Here is a 21,849-nt window from a genome sequence, read left to right as displayed (position 1 = left end):
AGTGAATGAGCCATTATTTTCGACGAGCTAGCCATCTATTTCAGCATCTTTCAGCGTAATGTGTGTAAGCGTTTCCTAGACGAGTAAGATGTAGCTATCTAACCGTAATAGCCGGTTCTAGTACTTTATGTGTTTCAGCGGAATATAAATCTGTGAATATTTACTTAAGTATACCGTTTAAGATAAGACGCTTATTCAAAATAATAGTTGGATTTAAAATACTAAATAGATTATTAAAACATAAGTGAAAATGACAATACAACGTGGGAACAAATTGGAAAACATTATTAAATCAGAAATTCCGCTAATTGGGTTTTCAGGATAAAAATAATGAAACGCCTATTTTTGGAAATTCTACGTCAGCTTTTTTAGTGCAGTGGGATTTTTGATTTTTTAATTAAATTACTTGTTTACTAATTTTCTTTATACGTTGACTACGTCAGACGAGAAAGTAACGTAAAGTTAATTATGTAACTATGACATTTTAAAAGTTGCTAATTTTAAATTTCTTCTACACAAAGAAAGTAGGGCTTTCAAACTATGAAAAATTAATTGAACCATTTATATTATGGCAAGGTTTAGGTGCATAATAAATATATAATATTTTCTTATGACACACGAACACATACAAAAATACCCAGATAGATAGGATATCTAAGTCCATCAGCCAAACTTTTGTACAGGGTTTGAACCCAATACCCATAATGGTGTAAGACCTTATGCTACGCGTGTTATGTGGTAAACTCGTTAAATAATTTATATATACATTATACAGGTACTTCCGCTTAGATACACAATGTAGTAATGAGCGCGCTAAATAATTTCCGAAGTTGGTTGAATGCCCATTATTCTCGATGAACGGGCCATCTATCACGGCGGCTTTCAGCGGACATAATGAGCGTGGGCCGGCCCCACCTAAGCTTACGTCTTGTAACAGGTATAAGGAAGGATTTTATTCAGTGGATACTTACATAATCTTGTGTATGTTTTTACACAAATGTCTTAAAGTGTTGGACAAGATATAAGTAATATATCTATGTAAACAAATATGTAGATAATTTTATCTACAAATTCATTCTTCGAATATCTGCCACATCAGACACCAACTTGGAGCCCTTTGCGTGTCATAGCGATATGTACTTCCGCTTACATACACAATGTAGTAATGAGCGCGCTAAATAATTTCCGAAGTTGGTTGAATGCCCATTATTCTCGATGAACGGGCCATCTATCACGGCGGCTTTCAGCGGACATAATGAGCGTGGGCCGGCCCCACCTAAGCTTACGTCTTGTAACAGGTATAAGGAAGGATTTTATTCAGTGGATACTTACATAATCTTGTGTATGTTTTTACACAAATGTCTTAAAGTGTTGGACAAGATATAAGTAATATATCTATGTAAACAAATATGTAGATAATTTTATCTACAAATTCATTCTTCGAATATCTGCCACATCAGACACCAACTTGGAGCCCTTTGCGTGTCATAGCGATATGTACTTCCGCTTACATACACAATGTAGTAATGAGCGCGCTAAATAATTTCCGAAGTTGGTTGAATGCCCATTATTCTCGATGAACGGGCCATCTATCACGGCGGCTTTCAGCGGACGTAATGAGCGTAGGCCGGCCCCACCTAAACTTACGTCTTGTAACAGGTATAAGGAAGGCTTTTATTCAGTAGATATAATATTGTAAACTACGTAAAGCAGCGTGATTTTACGTAACGTTGTATATGATTTGTACACAAATCTCTTAAAATTTTGAACAAGATATTATATGTCTAAGTAGACAAATAGGTACATTAATTTCTCTACAAATTCATTCTGCAAATATCTGACTCGTTCGACATCGACTAGAGCTCTTTGCGTATCAGAGCGATATGTACTTCCGCTTAGATACACAATGTAGTAATGAGCGCGCTAAATAAATTCCGAACTTGGTTGAATGTCCATTATTCTCGATGAGCGAGCCATATATCACGGCGGCTTTCAGCGGACATAATGAGCGTGGGACGGCCCTACTTAAACTTACGTCTTGTAACAGGTATAAGGAAGGCTTTTATTCAGATGATAATATTATAAAGGTCGGATAATATGCCATTCACGTACATTTGTACACGATTGTTCAGTTTAAATATATTGTTAATTCTTGAAAAGTTTGGGTAAGATGTAAACTAAATCATATTACAAAGTATTTAGGTATCACACTAATATGTCCCTGTAGTTCCGGAACTAGAATAGGGCTACGGTAACTTCTGTCTGTCGTAAGAGGTGACTAAAAGGGGGCTTCCGGGGTTGCGGGCGGCAAGAGTGGGAGCTCTAGCCGTCCAGTAAGCGATCCCGGGAAGGACGGCGGTATGTGTAGTCGCATAGCGTCGTCTACACCAAATGGTGCGGGAGGAGCGAAAACTGCTCCCCCAGGGCAGAGACCGATCGGGGCATCGCGCTTGGAGGACTCCGGCTGCGTTCCGTCGGAGATCCCGGAGTTCTCCAACAAGCGTTGAGGACGGCCACCTGGGTTTAGTGCGGTAAGAATCCCACATAACTCGGCGTCGCTCCCACGTCGTCGGGTACCTTTTGAAGGTTTTCCCCTCGTTAATAAAAAAAAATAAACATCACACTAATAAGCTGGTAATTTTATAAAATGACAGTTGTATTATTTATTAACAGATAATTTATACTTTAATTTGAAATGGTGTGTATTTTGATTTTGTTATTTTGACCCTTAACAATAGTGGGTATTCTAAACCTAGAATAATTGTTTGTCCCTAAAATAAATATTTTCTTTTTAAGTCTAGATTTTTATGAGCACTTCATATGATAGGCATGTGTACTTTTTAGTATAAAGTTAAATAAATAATTTGTCTCAATAGAAGTAAGTAAATACTTCTGGAATTTTCCAATCTATATGGTTTGATTTTTATATTACACTTTAATTGGCTTCATGCAAATAAATTCCCTTTGAAGGGATGCTTTCTATAATTTTCCACGCAAGTTCCTTTGCAAAAAATATTATATTATAAAAAACTTGCTGCCACACTTAAATGTTAGGTAATATTAATAAACTTCTTAGATTTTTCTTTGAAATATTCAACGTTCTCACATTGATGAAGATGTCTGAAAATTTTTGTATACCATTTTATGACTTTTAACCATTTTATGTCTGTTGTAACAAAATGTTAATATATTTTTTGTTAATGACGCCATTCTGCGTAATTTTTTACTACTATTCAACTGAAGCATACTTTTCATATCGCAAGCAGAGATAAATTAATATATTAATGAAATTTACGATTGTCTTAATTAAGTTCAAACAATTATAGAATACGTATCGTGGTTTGTGGGTATACATCTATATTAATAGTATGTTACAACTAAGAGCCCAATTGCGACTTCGCCTAGGCCGTCTATAAATAGTTACAGCTTGGTAATGACGTCTACAATTAGTTTTGCAAGTCAGCTCAACAGTAGGGCATAAGAAAGGATCTAACCAAGAAGTGGTCTCCTCTATTATTGAAAGTTGACCTAATTGTATAAGTACACCGATTTGTCACATCCTTCACTCAAATATATCAGCTTAACAGGATTAGAATTACGGGAATAATGAAAAGATCAACTATAAAGAAACGTATTTTTTCATAATATAGAAGTAGCAGACGAGAATACAGTCCACCAGATGGTAAATGGCTACTATTTCTAATCAACCTCAAATATAATTAGAGTCTTACCTGAGATTAGCTATAGATATGTTCTACTCCTGAGTACTAAAATGGAAAGCCTCGGATGAGTATGTCTTCCTTACTGCACCCATTAAAGCGGAACACAGCAACGTATAACACTGTTGTTATTAAATAGAAACAGATGTGACTATCAACTGCAAATAATTCTATCACTTTCAATGTTACATTCAAATGAAATTATCTTATATATAAAATTCTCGTGTCACAGTGTTAGTTACCGTACTCCTCCGAAACGAAATTTTATATGCATATTCAGTAGGTCTGAAAATCGGCTACTATCTATTTTTCATACGCCTAAGTGATGGCAACACAACGTTTTCCGGGTCAGCTAGTTGTAATTTATTATTTATGTACAAAGTAATAAATTCAATATTCTAAAATGTAAAATTTATATCCTTGGAACATAGAACAAACACAAATTAATCTTTCCACGCGTTGGTTATTGCGAAATTTGGACAGTAATAGTAGTTTTGAAAGCTTCATACCGCTCAGTTGAACAAAAGCTGATTCACTTGTGGCTTGTTTATTTCAACTGTTTTGCTGTTACAATTCAATTGGTTGTGAAACTTCAATGGCCAGTTTGAAATACTGTTTTCTAGTGCCAATTCTGTTTCGCGAGATCAAAACAAGTTTATAAGACCGCGTGTTTACTATTTGTAAAGAGTTTTACTTTATCGTATGTTTTTTTTATAGTATAGGAGTAGCAGACGAGCATACAGTCCACCTGATGGTAAGTGGCTACTGCTGCCCATGGACATCTGTAATCAACCCCAGATAGGATTAGATATTCCTACCTGAGGTCGGCCACAGATGCGCCGCTACCCCTGTGGACTAAGTTGGAACGCCTCGGAAAAGTCTGTATCCCTTACCACACCCTTCAAACCGGAACACAGCAGCGCCTAACACTGCTGTTATTAGGTAGAAATAGGTGTGGCGGTGGTGCCGCCGGAGTCGAACCACAAACGGTTCTACCATCTAGCCACTTACCATCAGGTGGACTGCATGCTCGTCTGCTACTCGTATACTATAATAATAATACAAAAACATCTAACTTAATATTCTAATACTAGCATAAATATCTTCAAATATTGTAGCTTTAGTAAAGGGATTTATGAAATAATTTGTTATTTTAAAATAAGGTATTGAAATGAAAGAACCACCTGCCTTTTATCTGGATATTATCATTAAAATATTTGAGGGATTGTGTGTATGTTAAAAAGTACAAAAAATTGTAACGGTTTAATTTTCCATACTATTAATGTTGGTTACATTATTATTATATGATAGTTTCACTAAATGAAATATCTTTAAAGGATTAACTGATATAATGATAAAATGGTAAATGCACAAAGAATATTATTCCCGATATTTACTTCACTGTAGACAACTATCAATAACACAAACCTACAATAGTATGATGTATTAATACTAAAGTATCCTTTATCCTTACTAATATTATAAATCAGAAAGTAACTCTGTCTGTCTGTCTGTCTGCCTGTTTGCATGTTCTTCACGCCTAAACCACTGAACCGATTATAATGAAATTTTGTACAAAGATAGTCTGAGACCCGAGAAAGGACATAGGATAGTTTTTATCCTGGAAATCCCACGGGGACTGGGGATGGCGATCTAAGATCGATTAATCGGAGAATCGATATTTTGGACCCAAAACATCTATTATTTTAATCGATATTAGTAAGGATTGAATCGTAAACTATGCATTTGATTAAGTGATGATCTTTAGCAAAGTTGAAGGTACGAATTTACAGTTTTATGTATGTTATATTATTTTCTTTTAAACGCGGGCGAAGTCGCGGGCAAAAACTAGTAAGTAATAAGTATTAATAAATAATTCTTGTATTACAAAACAAAGCGTGCAATAATGAGCTTATTAACATAAGTAATAACGGCCCGATGAAATATAATCAACGTTGCTTGCTATTGTTTTTTCATCTGATCGCGCTTCAAATGGCTTTTGCTGTTTTGTTCGTACTGTTTTTAATGTCTGTCATGTTCTGTTCTTTTCCTGTTTTTTGTTTTCGATCATATGTTGTATTGTACTAGAAGAGTCTATTATTTATAATTATATATTTGATTTTTAAAAAATCTTGTGATTGTGTCGTATTCTCTCTCTTTCTATCTATCAGGCTTGTTCTTACGTTGTGACGCTAATATGGTTTAAAAAATTATAGAAATTCTATAGTAAGTAGTATCAAGAAGTTCATAATATCTTGTTAGTAATCGTTTTCTTTACACATAGACCCGCGTTACGATTCCAAGTGTCGTTAATGACGAAGATATATAATTTTATAATATTACACCTAATATTACATCTAAAGTTTTCACTTGTTAATGAGTTAATTTTAACCGAGACTTGTAAAAAGAAAAAGACGATGATGCTCCATAAACCTTTAGAAGACAAATAGTTACCTATATGCAATTAAATTTATGGGAAGTAAACGTTATAGTGGCATTTAAAATATTCTTAAAGTAAGAGATAAAAAATATACAAAAGTGAGATAGAAATATTAATCCATCAAAGGTATCATAAAGATCAAAATCCTCGCAGGCATTTTAAAGATATCACGTATACAACCCATTATGTAGGTAAGGGGATCACGTATTTAATTAGAAGTCTGTCTGATATCATCTTTCAAACACAAAACACTCCATTAGAATACTGGGAAAGACCCAACTCGTGACCCAATTAGGGTGGCAAGAAAGAACATGATACTGCTTCGTACTGCGACTCTTCATGTCGTTATACTCGTGTTAAGAGTGTTTAGTGTAAAGCACGTAGGTCAAAATAGTATATAAATAGAACTAAAATAATAATTATAGTTTAAAAACTAAAAACCACCTGAATATCGTTAATCCTGATTCCTGAAAATCCTGATGAGGAGAATGGGATAAAATTATTAAAATTGTGGATTGTGATCGGATCTTGATAATTGTTCAAAATTATAAATTAATCGGACCGTTCAAAGTGGGTAAAAATCGAGTTCAAAGATTCCGTTACATACATACATACAGGTCAAGCTTATGCAGGTAAAGCGTGGTAAAAAGGAAAACCCCGTTTCTTAAAAAACAGCCTGTCACTTACACACTTTCAAAGAAATCAAACGACATCTCATATGTCATCCGTCAATTCGTTTGGGCTGCAAGGAATATAAAAAATGAGACTTATACAGGTACATATATACACGCGATCGATAAACATTACCCTCCGCGTCAGGCAAAAAAACTTTACTTACGTCTTATGTAATCGTTCATCTTTATATATATATTTCTTATGTGCGTGTGTATGTCACTGAACTCCTCCTAAAAGACTGGACTGATTTGATGAAATTTGTTGTGTGTGTTCAAGGGGACTTGAGAATGGTTTAGATTCACAATTTAGTCCGTGGGAAAAGGTTTTTCGTAAGTAGTTATATAATCGGAAACGATGCATTTGATCAAGTGATGATCTTTAGCAAAGTTGTTGTCCAAGAGCCCACGAGGGTTTGGGGGTCGGTAAGACAAATTTTCCGTTTTATGTATGTCATATTATTTCTATAAAATGCGGGCGAAGCCACGGGCACCACTAATATATAAATATGTTCAGATCTTAATGAAAACATTCACATGAATCTGTCCACGTCAATTACTTGTAGTATCATAATTAATAAGTATCGATTACCTGTCATATTGAAGTATTTTTTTTTACTTAATGACAGTACTCAAACCATTAATGCATACTATTTTTTACACGCTATATATTAGCTTCACTTGTATATTTGTCAGTGAGTAACTCCGTTTTTCAGTAGAAAGAGATCAACATAATTTCTTATCTTACCCTGCATGTATGAAATAATGAAATAGAATAATTTTCTACTTTTTAGTTGATTTTATCATAAAAGTGTGTTTTTTAGTTTTTTGAACCATATTTATTCAGTAAAAAATCTTTAATCACGTCAAAAAGAACAACCATTAAGACAATTTGTAATACCCGAAACCACGGAATAATACCGGTGGTATTAATTAACGACGAAATTATGAAGGTTATATTTCGCTATTTGTCCATTATTTAAGATTAAACTCTACAATTGCCAGTATGCTGCTATCAGGACACAAAGAAATTAAGATACACGAACGTATAAATAGCGATTACAGATGCTAATCAACTCCGGGCCGACTGCTCATTTACAACTTAATTTTCATAAAAATTACGAACAGTACCCTTACCATGAGTTTTCAAAACATCCCACAATTTTACGTTACGTTTACTCGATCCATTATTCTGTTCCGTTTGCTTAGTAGACTGAGTAAACGTAACAATAAGTAAGTGCTCAAGTCTCTTTGTCTACCTCACATGTTCGCAAGAAAGAGAGACAAAACATAAAGCGCCATTTTGTCAATTTAGACATTTAATGTTACGTTACTGACACTATAGTTCTGATACAATCAGCTAGGGGCGCTGATTGGAAATTGTATGGGCAAATACATAAACAAATACCAAAACAGTCATATTTGTCAAAACCTAAAAACTCATGGTAAGGGTACAGAAACGTGTTATGACTTGCGCTTTTAACGATGCAGTTTGTGATACAATAGTCTGCAAGCGGGGTCGGCATCGTCGTCAGTGTAATGACATAATCAAATTGTCTCCCTAGGACATCTGCGCCGGCCCAGAGGGGTGCGACTCAGACAATACGCACGAATACCCTTGATAATAGCCCCGATACAGTGCAAGGGAGGGACAAGGTGATTTATTACACCTTAAACGGATTGCCTCGTGGTGCAGATTCCCTATATCGGCGCTGATAGCTTTCGGGGACCCCATTGTAACTGTTTGAAATAGGCCCCCATATTTTACACTTTGTCAAATCTTTTTGTGTTTTAGGACCGGCGGCGTATGCTTTGAATTACCGGGATAAAACGTATTTTGAGTGGAAAAGGAAATTCTCGCGCTGAATTCGTTTTTAAAATGGAATTTTATGATGAATGGACGGTAGCATTTTCATCGCAATCTAATCCTTTCTGAGCTATTTTTCATATTCTGTGCGCGCACAAAAAATGTGGTTCGTTTTTTGGTGGGTAGGTAGGGGAAACTGGGACACGTTAAGTATTAGTACGTAAGGGGAGCTGAGGTAAATCTGTAAACAGAATCTATTTGATCAACATCCCGAGAAACGAACAAGCACTCGTTTATAATTTAAGAGCGTAGAGCGAAGCTCGTAAAAAGCAATTTCCTTGCTTGCAACTTAATCCTCGGAGGGGAAGCCATTAGGGTTTGGGAAAAAATGGCTCAAAACTAACCCCTCTGGCCGACAACACGATTTGAAAACAAAGCTGCGGTTTGACAAGCACGCTCTTTGTTAGTCCGGTGATGGAAGGGTTATCGAAAATATTGATCCATGCTAATGGAATTTTTAAACAAAAAGCAAACCGTCTAAAACCACACAGTAGCATTATTTCGCAACGTAAACAACTGCATGCCGTTCGTAACAAAACATATTTGTTAAGCTCTTAGATTTGATACTCGTCCATTCTTATTTACCGTTTAGAGTCGCCACTTCATTTTTTACACAATGACTGTCAACAAAGTCGCGTGTCATCGGTCATTAATATAAAGATTGTGAGAAAATAATTACAGCACAGCAAGTTATTGAGCGGTATCTCCCTACGTAAGGGAACATGAAATGTGCAAACAATTAGATGGAGCTTTTTTGCGTTCCCTGGGGCTCGCACAATAGCACTTTATGACAACGACAGTTCCATTTAAACACTGCTGAACCCATTCTACTGCACTACACATCTGTTACTTTCACACCGCGGATAAATCACACTGTAATAACCATAATGAAAGCACAGTATTGTTGTTGAGTTGTGCGATGTATTTTTTGTATTCATGTCTGCGTATTTGTATAGTATTATTATATGGTTATAAATGTGATTTGTATGTGTTGAGTCGATTTCAATATTTGACCTTAGACATTAAATAATATAAGAGTTGCAGAAAATTATAATTAATTGTAATCATTCGCATTGCATTTGAGTCGTTTTAACAAGATTGTAATAATATTTAAGCAGCAAATAACCATGCAGTCCTCCCGGAGAACTAAGTTGAAATGCCTCGAATAAATTGAAATTAAACGCTTTCTACACTCACAGCCCCACACTAGGATTCCCTGTGTCGTGGGTGCCATGGACACACACATACACAAAAAACAAACACCCAGACCCAGAAGCAAATCTGAATATATAATTTAGATATCTGTCTGGCCGGGGATCGAACCCGGAACCCTCTGCGCTTCAGACCGGTATGGTGACCGCTGCGCCACGCGGGTCTTCATATGTCATATGTCTTTACCCCACCCTTAAAGCGGAACACAACAGCAAACTTTAATTGTATATGTATTTTTGCTTCCAAAGCTAAGGTTACTAAGTAATTTCATGATAATAATTCAAATTCAAATCTCATTTAGGTATTCCTAATAGATTCATATATAACTCTTTTTGAGCGTCAAAAAACTACCACCGCTTTGGAAGGTGTTTCGCTATGGAGAAGAAGCGAAAGGAACTCCATAAGCAATGCAATACATACCCTTGCAAATGCAAATGGTTTGTTTTGTCTAACATAAACAAAAAAGAAAAAGCTTCCGTCTAAGTTGATTATAAAAAGTATACATTTTGTAATACTTCAGGCCCCTTAAATTTTATTCAAACAAAATGGTATCGCGTCGGATATCACGTAAATCTCCCTTATTCTTTTGATGGCGCCCCTTTGTAAGCATCTTTCATAAGTATTAAAGTACCATCTGAAGTTCCATTTTTCTCCTAAATACATAAGCACTCGAAATCGAAGAGTTCGACGCGATCCGCGCGCCCCGACCTATCCGATCTCATGCATTTAAATTCAGAATTAGTAAAAAGCTTTGCCCACAGACTGATTTTTCAATCGTAGGTAAGCAAACCATTCTTTTAAATTCTAATTCCCGTTTTATTGAAAACGTGATTGATTTAACGGTCCCCGCTTAAACGATTTGCGGGAAAGACGTCTACTTTTTCCATTCCAATTTTTCGCCAAACCCAGAGCTGACGGCAAAGTTTGTGACCGAAGTCGAAATGTTTCACTGTACAGGAATAATTCGAACTATTGGCCATAATTTAGAAAGTTTTATAGCCGCGTCCTGGCCTATATTGTGTGGAAAGCTGTGTTCGGATCCGATGATCCGATAAAGCGTGATTGAGTAGCAAATAAACGTACATCCAGTCAATATTTATGTTTGATTTCCTTTTCATATACGTTTTTGTGCCCGTATTTCGATTGAAGATACGGAATCTGTGATATAAATGAAATATGAATGAAGTGATGAATGGAAGCGCTAGTGCTCAAGAAAAATAAGCGCCTTTTCAATACAGCGAAGTCGGTATGAGTAATGTTATAGATAAATAATGTTTTATGCAATCCTGACAGTATATTGAACATTAATCTTGCAGAATCCAATTCTTAGCCAAGGGTCATGTTTAGTCTTAGGGTAATTGCATTTTTTCCGGTTGACAGGGGTTGGGCGCAATCATACCGTTTCGTTACAAAGGACGTGGTGAGACAACATAAATAATCTATCTGGAGAAGTCCCTAGTCTGTTGGGTACGTGTCCCGGACATAGGGCGGGTCCGGTTCGTTACGTTTTGCGACTCCCCCGGGCGTACGTCGGAGGCATGAATGTTTTACACCCGCGTCACAATTCTGATTTGTAGCCACTAGTCAACCGACCACGGTGCGTTACGGTGAGACACCTTTTGCGGGGGAAACGTCAAGTTGATACATCGTCATACATTTTTCTTGATTTTATATCCTTGAACAGTTGATTTGACTTTATATGCTTTAAATTGTTCAAAAGTTATGTATGGTGTATATTTATACATCTATTTTCTCGTTACTTAAATCGTGAAACGAACATTTTTTGGACGAATCTTTTAATAATTCTTTCTACCGGCTTAGCTCCATCCAATTGTATATATATCATCCATGGTTGCACACAAGTAAAATATATAAACACCTACGCTAAATAAAAACAAATATTCACCATCCACATGTCTTTTAGGCGATCAAGCCAAGTTTTTATATTGAATTCGCGATTCTTGTCGGTTCCACAAAACTAAGCAGGGCGAGACATTTTATTATGACAAAGGAGTAGTCATAAGAACGTCACCTTTACTTACAGTTTACATGCCGCACTCAGACAGAACTCCGCAGAGTTATAGCCATATAACTAAGCACTTTCCTCAGCAAAAGTATCGCGTATTTTGTAACATTTCTATTTGCAAAAAACGGGTTTACGTTCAACGTAAACGATAAACGTGTTCATTGTTTTTTGTAAAGCTAAGGTTGGTGTTTTTTATTCTCTTATTTTTTGACGCTTTCTTGTTAGTAAAGATAAAATATATCCTGAAATGGATGTTTGATGTTTAGGTAGATGATTCATTAATTACAAAAATAATATTTCGTTTACTTAATAAATCAATATTGTCTAGATAATTTCATTCATAAACTGGTTAAACTGGCTATGTGTAAGCAATTTTGCAGGTAGATAACAAAGCCAGATTTTCATCAGGTAGCTCATCTACCTTATTGTTTAGTTTAACTATATAAAAAATACTACTATCCCCATTTCTGCTCTTCTAGAGTAAGCAAGATTTTCCCTTAAAGTTACACAAAGTCAAGCGAGTTCGTCGTTTTATCATGTCAAACAGTAGTCATAAGAACGTCACCTTTACTTACAATTTACATGCCGCACCGAGACAGAACTCCGCAGAGTTACAGCCATATAACTGAGTACTTTCCTCGGCGAAAGTATCGCGTATTTTGTAACATTTCTATTTGCAAAAACCGGGTTTACGTTCCACGTAACACGATAAACGTGTTTATTGTTTTTTGTAAGGCCAAGGTTGGTGTTTCGCTGGAATCGTGTAGAAGTTAACCCTCTCTTTACGACAACCCAACGCCTGCCTTAATATAAGTAATCTGTAAACGCAATTTAAGGTTTACAACACATTTACAACGTCTTTTTATTAGTGGAGATATAATATATCATGAAATGAACAATTGATTTTTGAATCAATGATTTTTATGAATTACTAGCTGATCCGGCAAACGAGGTATTGCCATATAAATAAAAAAATGTTAAGAGTGAACAACCCTTATCACTTAGGGGTATGAAAAATAGATAGTAGCCGATTCTCAGACCTACTGAGTATGCGTATAAAATTTGGTGAAAATCGATAAAGCCGTTTCGGAGAAGCACGGTAACTAACATTGTGACACGAGAATTTTATATATAAGATTTATTATTAAATTTAGAAAAACCTTTTTTCACTTTGTAAATTAATATTGTCTATATGATTTTATGCCGACTCTGACAAATAGTATATTTTAAAACTTTAGTTTGATAAATTGTTGTAGAATGGAATTGTTGTAATAAAACATAATTTACTAATAACAATGGTATTATGTAACGTCAAATACTCACAAATGTAAATACACATTAATATTTCATCGACTTCCATACAGCTACGGTCTCTTTGCCTACACACAAAGGGTAAGCGATACAATATTAATAACGTAAAGATATATAAATATAAATGTATAAAGTAAAGATGAATAAAGATAAGATACTTTTAATAATTTTATTCGAGTGATTATTAAGATAAGCTTATGGAATAAAAGCACAGTTATATTATTGAAAATATGTAATGTAAAGTCTAAACCTCCTTACCTCTATATACATTTATATTGCCATCAATTTAATCGGCTTCCATTCATATCAAAAACTAATTATTGCATATTAATTATTGTTTAACTTGACAGACGTTAAATCCTTACTAATATTATAAATCCGAAAGTAACTCTGTCTGTCTGTCTGTCTGGTTGTCTCTTCTTCACGCCCAAACCACTGAACCGATTTTAAAGAAATTTTGTACAAAGATAGTCTGAGACCCGAGAAAGGACATAGGATAGTTTTTATCCCGGAAATAGGGATGGCGATCTAAGATCGATTAATCGGAGAACCGATCTTTTGAACCCAAAACATCGATTATTTTATTCGATATTAGTAAGGATTGAATCGTAAACTATGCATTTGATCAAGTGCCGAATTTCAGTTTTATGTATGTTAGTATGTTATATTATTTTCTTTTAAACGCGGACGAAGCCGCGGGCAAAAACTAGTATCAAATAAATCCAAATACTATAATGGTCTTCCTTATTCGCATTGCTATTTTCATGATTAATTAGACTATCATGAATTAAACTAATGTATTTCATGATATAATTATCGCAACTAGTATTATGCATACCAACACATTGTCATAAGCGGTGATTTCACATTTGTTGTAATTTTTAGGGTTGGCAGCACCATGTAACTTTAACGTTAACAAAAGCCTAACCAGTCTTCAAAGCTACGGTTACATAAATAAAGCTAAAATTATTACAGCAATAATGACGTCGTCGAGTGTCACAAAATATGTTAATGACAAATAACTTGCTGCAACACAGAATTGTAACATTCCCTGGTTATCGTCAAAGTTATTGTCATAGTTAACTTTAACGCAAACTTTATACGGGGCTACGGTGCACCTCATCCTTGACTGTTTTTCGTCACTCGTTGGTACTCAAACAAGGGTTTAATGCCATTTCAAGCACCACATTTGACTGCACGGATGGCGCGAGACATTTTTTATTCTGTGGCTTTCCGGAACACATGCGTTTGTATAAATAAAAGATAGTTTACACAGAACAGATGGTAACTAGAAGTGTCCTTGTCTTACCATGGTATAGACCAAAAAAGATTCTATTGAAATATTGTTCTTTACATTTGACATACTTCATTATTTTTTAAAATAGTACGTTTGTGAAAAATAAATACATAAATAATTTTGAATCATTTAAATAATTAAACTAATACAAAAAGACAAGTTTTAGATAACATTGGAGTATACTTCAGGTGTAATGAAAATGTCGGTTGTGCAAATATACTTTAATAATATTTTTTGGCAATATATCTAATATTGCCAAAAAATATTCCCTATACCCAATTATTTTTTACTGGAGAAAACTTTACCTCTTCTTATTAGTCGAATGTCTTGCCGAAATTCATTAATTTTACATATCGATACCTTAATTCACAAATCAGCCTACTCCACTTTTTGTCAAAATGTTTTTTTTTTTTAATTTATTTTGATTTCGTTCAACGCTATTTATTATCAAAATAAATTAAAAAAAATATAAAAAAAAAAGTGGAGTTGGCTCGATATGTAGATAATTGGTACACGTAACACGCTATTTTCTTATTTAATTATTCTCTTTTGGCTTGCAATAGCGAAGAAAATGGCAATGGATGGCAATTATAACTATTGACGACGAAACGACGTAAAAAAATGGTTAGTTTTGTGTTTAATGCGATCTACTTAACTTTAATATTTGATGTAATCTTTCTCTTATAAATACCACATCCATTTGCTTTCTCTCTGTGTCACCGCCATTGGTTAAAGATGTATTTGCGATACGCGTACTTCCTGTATATTTTACATTCCCACCAAAACATGAGGATAAATAATTCGAATAAGGATATGAGAATGGAAATAATAAGGCTTCGCAAGTCAGGATATGAATTGTCGAATATACGGCATTGTGATTTGAATTCTGTTGCCAATTGTGTAATTTTTGTACGAAATCTTGCAAGTATTTTTATTCTTCCATTTTTGCATGTTCATAAATAATGTGCATTTATATATTTATTATGTACGGTCATGTACGATTGCGGAGCATGGACACTATAAGAAGACACCCGAAGACGTCTAGAGGCATTCGAGATGTGGTGTTATCGTAGCATGCTTGGCATCAGTTGGACACAGAAAGTCAGACACGAGATCGTTCTCCAGCGCGCCTTCATGACCCAATAGCTGACACGTACCATCAAGAAGATTCTTGATGGTCAAGAAGCGTAAGATCGAATACCTTGGCCATGTGCTTAGACACGATAGGTATAATCTGCTACAACTCATCTAGATGGGCAAGGGGTAAGGGAAGAGGCGCTCTGCCGCCGGAAACAGTCGTGGCTAAGAAACATCAGGGAGTGGACAGGCATCACCTCTGTTCAATACCTCTTTCGCCTGGCCATGGACAGAGAGAGGTTCAAGAAACTAACGGCCAACCTTGAGTAGTGAACAGGCACGTGAAGAAGAAGAATAGATTTATTGAAAATATCTTACGGAGATATATTTATAATAATTACGTGGTTTAGTAAATCTCGTAAGTTATTTTAGTAAAATCTAAGAAAATAAAGTAATTATAGCTTTTTAAAAGCTTAATTATAGGATAACTGTATTAAGTAGTAAATCGAGTTAAAATGAGTCATACAAAAATATTGAACAAAACTTATATACTCGTAGAACAACTAGCAGTTATTATAAAAAAAAACCGAACGCTTAAAACTATCTAACTAACAATTAAAATGAGTCTAACGACACCTTATGTTACAATTCGTCATGCCGTTTTTACTGTAGAGCATGCCAAAGAATTAGACATACATACAAATACACTCGAAAAAATAACCTTTCGCAATCAGGCACAAAAGAAATAACTAAAGAGTGAACTTTCCGGCATTATAAAGCTTTTTTCAGATTACAAATGGGCTGTCTCTGCTCAACGACGTTCGCATAAAAGAGCGTTGCTTATCGCCGCCGTAGATCGCAAATCGATGAGTTAGCGGGAATCGGGAATAACTCACAATAACTAACTGGAGCGTGCGATGAGAGGCAAGTTCAATGCGATATTTTAATATACAATCGTTTCTGGATTTAAAATAAAAGCAGTGTTTAGTACTATTCTTATCCACTTTATGGTAACTACTTTAACTATAAATTGCAATAACTAACTGGAGCGTGCGATGGGAGGTAAGTTCAATGCGATATTTAAATATACAATCGTTTCTGGATTTAAAAGAGAGCAGTGTTTAGTATTTTATGTACTTTAAGGTAAATACTTTAATAATAACTCATAATAACTAACTAGAGCGTGTAAATAGGCAAGTTTAAACGAGCATTAATTTATTTGGACTAAACATTTAGTCTTTGATTCTCAACAATGTCATCCACGAATTAGTGTTGTAAAAAATGTGGTTCTGTCACCTATATAATTCAAAAAATCGTATACTGATTAACTGTGGAATAGATGCTCGGTTTTCATACTACTTGTAACGTAGCAAAGCTTGAAAGTTAATTGAGTGTTATAACCTCTGGTATTTGCGGTCATGCCGCAGTGACCAGAAGTGGCTGTGCTATATATTACTGCGGCCATAATCTATGTAAACCGCTTACTAATTAGGTTAAAGGAATGTTAATGTCAGTCATGGTTGTTATTGTAACGTGTTTGTGTCGGAGGACTTATTAGCGGTGAGGTTTTCGATACAATTGGCTATCTATAACTACCTTTATGAATATTATTTTTTGGGTAATTGAATGTTATTATTGGTCTCGGGTGTTTCGGTAGCCTTATTAACGCCTTCCTTTAGCTAATTCTCTTGTTAGAGTAAAATATGCTTACGTTTTCTCGCTTGATAACAATCATCGATCTAATCTTATCGGAGGAAGATACAAGTGGTTTGAAATCCGATATGAATTGGACTACCTTTTATCAATCCGCACTGAAGCAACGTAAAAATACACCTAGCAGTTATTATAATGTTTTCAGGAAATCGAATACAGTATAATATGTATTATAATTGTAGAGATATTATAACGTTCATATAAGCGTTTTCATCTTGTACCAAAAATAATTTTAGCTGTCGACTAAGCACGACATTTTAACCAAAACTTTAACCCCGGTTACAGGCTCACACACTATAGATTTTTCGGCGAGACTTCTGGCGTGAGTCTGTTAGTCTGTAGCCGGCTTAAAGATACTGATGAAAACGTTTACCTACTACTTTTTACAGCAGATCTTAAAACTTTAGAGATACTGAGTCCTTACCTTTAGTGCTCTCCACAACGCAGTCAATCATCCAAAGAAGCAGCGTGAGGTAGACAGCCAGCAGCATCTTGGAGTAGTGGAATCTACGGAGCTCCATCGCTGCTTTGGACAAACCCGTGGAGTGTAACGCGCAACATTACATTGTCCCTGGTAACCAAGTTACTACACTATAGGACTTAGTAACCCTTAATAAACTTCTATAGGTAACCCTTAAATGTTTAAACAACGTATCAGTTTGGTCATTTTTGTGTTGTATTATAGGTGGACTTTGTCCGGCATATTTTGACTCGGTAACCCTTAGAGTTATATACTGTTTATAAATAATATTATATAAATAATATTATATACTTGTTTGATTGGATATTGTTGTGTTGTATTATGTGGTTCAGCTTTTGAATTTGTTCGACATATTTTTTGTCAATAATTTGTAAAATGAAATCCCAATTTGGCTACACCACGGATACAACATGGAAATATGGACACTAATTAAATTAATTTAACTGATTATTAATTGTTGATTGCAAATTTATTGCTTCTGGCGAATAACACGATCATTTTTCGGTAAAATTGCAAAATTATAATAATTTGTATATTGCCATCAAGTCATTGACAAAAAGGTTTTTTTAATAACTTTTGTAATATATTTTAGTTACACCTAATTTAATTCGGTATAATTTAATTATAAAATCATGTAATGTTTTAAATAAACATCTTTACATTAAAATTATTTCTTCATTCATTGGCACTTTCGGGTTATCTGAAACAAACAAAAATACATATTTTAATGATATTAGGTATTTAGATAACCGGGGATTGAACCCTAAACCCTTTGGGGGTCAGGTCAGTATGGTGACCACTCCATTATGAGGCCCGCACATACCCATATTTGTATGTGTTACATATGAGTGTTACTTCCACGACAACAGAAATTGTTTTGTATGTGTTACATTATGTGTGTTACATCCACGACAACATAAATTTTAATGGCACTATACATAGAAAACATGACTTGTTCTGCAAAACTAGTAAAATAGTCAAGCAGAATTCAAATAAAATATAACAAATCCATTCCGTTTTATATTAAATATCGTTTCAATAAACATTACGAAAAAATTCGAACTCAGTCATAAAAATATTTACGCGAGTTATTTTCGTATCGATGTTAGTTGCAATCTGACCTTATTTTAGTTTTATTAATTTTGCTTCCAGTAATTAAAATATAGTATATCAAGTATTAAATGTATATGCTTTATATTACTATTCTAAATAGGACCAGAGCTAAGGCCAAGCGCAGATAATGATTTATCCTTGAGGACTGTTAAGTTCTTGCGGTTAAGTATTGGAAAACACAGCCCCACACTTAGATTCCCTGTGTCGAAGGTGCCATGGACACATAAAGACGAATACACAAACACCCAAACCCAAAACAAATATCCAAATTCATCATTCAGATGTCTATCTGGCCCGGAATCGAACTCGGAACCCGTTGCGCATAAGACCAGTATAGTGACCTCTCCTCCACGCGGGTTAAGTATTGTCAAATAAGCCCTTAACTACCTATTTCTACCTAATAACAGCGGTGCTAGGCGCTGCTGTATTCCGGTTTGAAGAGTGTGGCAAGGGAGGCAGACTTTTCCGAGGCGTTCCAGCTTAGTCCTCAGTGGTAGCGGCACATCTGTGGCCGACCTCAGGTAGGAATATCTAATCCTATCTGGGGTTGATTACAGATGTCGATGGGCGGCAGTAGGCACTTACCATCAGATGGACTGCATGCTCGTCTGCTACTCCTATATTATATAAAAAAACAAACTTACCTTACAATTTACATTAATTTACGAAGTTCAAATCGACAAATTACAAATTTCTTATTTTTTATAGGATTGAAATAGCGAAGGAGACGGTCGCCTAATATGAAAGTCATTATCATCATTAAAAAACATAGTCTTACAAAATATATGCCAGTCAAGCTATGCGTTCCTGCGACTATTCTGAATATGTAAGAAACCGTGCTGAATATGTAGGAATTCCATCTTAGGCAAATCCAATCTAACAGGGTTGGCAAGTAACAGCTGGTTTCCTAAAACACGGATACAATATATATACCAACCCTCAGTCATGTATACGTAAACGGATAAGGAAGGGAGCACATGTGAGCACCCTGAGTGTGACGCAACGTAATGCCGACTTTACTGTATGTATGCAAAAATGTTCTTGCTGCAATATTATTTCTTACAAGCTTGAAAATATTGGTTTTTTCTATTTATATCAAATTATAAATGATGACGTTACGGTGATGTGCAGAGGGTTCGGGGTTCGATCCATGATGAAGCAGACGCAATAATGTTCTAGATCTGGGTCTTTGCATCTTTGTTTTAGTGCGGTTCAATAACACCCATGATATAGGGAGTTTTAATGTAGAGCTATGAAAGTATTTTATATCTTATATATAAAATTCTTGCGTTACAATGTTAGTTACCGTACTCCTCCGAAACGGCTTTACCGATTTTCACCAAATTTTATATGCATATTCAGTAGGTCTGAGAATCGGCTACTATGTATATTTCATACTCCTAAGTGATGAGAGTTGTACCCATAACATTTTTTCATTTATATGGCAACACAACCTTTGTCGGGTGAGCTAGTATTATATAAATGTATATAGTAGATAAAAAATAAAAGATAGATATAAAGGAATGTCAATGGTACATTATAATTACTGTATTTTAAAATACTACACAAATTTTGTAACTCCAAAACGATAAGTGTTATAAAAAATTAACTTGTTAATTGAAAAACCCATTAAGAATTTTTTATTGGCATTCAAGTAAGTACTTAGTTGGATTTTTATTGAAATTCCACCCTTATACCACGTGGCAAGACGAACATGTGCTGTGGCCATTATCAAGGGATCTCCTGATACGTGAGAATAATCTGAGGCCAGCCGTCAGCATCCGTGGAGATCAGAATTGAATTTTTAAAATAAGGTACAATCGTTACCAAAATAAAATACTGTAATAGTCGAATAGTAAGGTTATTTTTGTTTTTTTTTTGTTCTTTCTACACTTTCTACACTTAAACTAAAGAAAAATTTAATAAAGTATGCGAACAGATATTGTAAGTACGGTGAATTAAAATTATTTGAAACGTATCATTTTAAGCTAATTCTTCTAAAAAGGTGTAAAAATAATTCCGATTCAAAGCAGGCTATGTGTTGGCCGCTTTTGCACAAAAGGCGATCTATACACATCAATTAATCTTAGTTATGCACAAAAATGTAATCAACATACACGAGTAATCAAATACAATGTTAAGCAATATTACTAAATAAAAAACGAAAATAAAACTTAACATCTCAAAAATGATTCATCTAACCCAAAATTGAAAGTAATGAAAAATATATCAAACAAATTACTAACGAACTAAACTATAAAACATAAGCCATATCACGTTTCTAACACGTCTTCGTCGCCATGTTTCAACGTACCAAAATAAAGGAAACCGGAGAACCGCCTGCGATTCCCTAGGGAGCCATTCCTGGGATATTCTTAGATATATAATTAACTCTTTAATGTCGGGGACATCTGTTTACGACACCCTGGATCTGCTTCATCTCACGATGACGCATCACTACGACTTTAACTGTATGCAATAAGATTCGAATTGAATTGAATGTTACTGATACGTGTATTGTAAAGTAAACGTTGTCCGGTTTATACCCGCTACGTTAGGGCTGTTTATGTCTTATTTATTTGTAATTGAAATAAAACAATACTAAATTTCGTCATGAATCATAAATCTTATTTTCCGTCCTATTTACAGTCCTTGCGCAGTCATATTTTGGTAGAAACTATTTTGTTATAACCAAATTTAATTATTATCCAATAAGGGAGAGAGGTAAATTTCTATTAAGTATTTTTATCTTAAATACCGATAAAATATTCGAGAACACGAGACGAAAACTTCACTACTATTTCACTCACTATTACTAACACGAAATTTAACGAATAACTTTTTGCCTTTGTGAAATTAAGAAATAACTTTCTACTTAAGTAAAGATATAAAAAGTTATGACGTCAAACTACATAACTCAAC

The 21,849-nt window shown here is 34.8% G+C and overlaps 1 protein-coding gene across 1 annotated transcript in view; it reads right to left on the bottom strand.

Annotated features, from left to right (window-relative positions):
* Positions 1-21,849, bottom strand: part of LOC140749133 (lachesin) — a 97,046-nt gene that overhangs the window by 55,442 nt on the left and 19,755 nt on the right. Inside the window, exons 2-3 of the mRNA XM_073082163.1 lie at positions 18,475-18,514; positions 17,758-17,904 (exon numbers count right to left, since the gene is read on the bottom strand). Coding sequence (XP_072938264.1) covers positions 17,758-17,854 — 97 coding nt within the window. The 5' untranslated portion in view covers positions 17,855-17,904; positions 18,475-18,514. The remainder of the gene's footprint in view (positions 1-17,757; positions 17,905-18,474; positions 18,515-21,849) is intronic.

The sequence above is a fragment of the Epargyreus clarus genome, unplaced genomic scaffold (assembly GCF_041222505.1).
Source record: "Epargyreus clarus isolate Ecla_fem2 unplaced genomic scaffold, WU_Ecla_fem_2.2 ptg000017l, whole genome shotgun sequence".
Taxonomy (NCBI): domain Eukaryota; kingdom Metazoa; phylum Arthropoda; class Insecta; order Lepidoptera; family Hesperiidae; genus Epargyreus; species Epargyreus clarus.
Note: the sequence above shows the minus strand (reverse complement) of the source record. Positions and strands in the feature narration are given on the sequence as shown.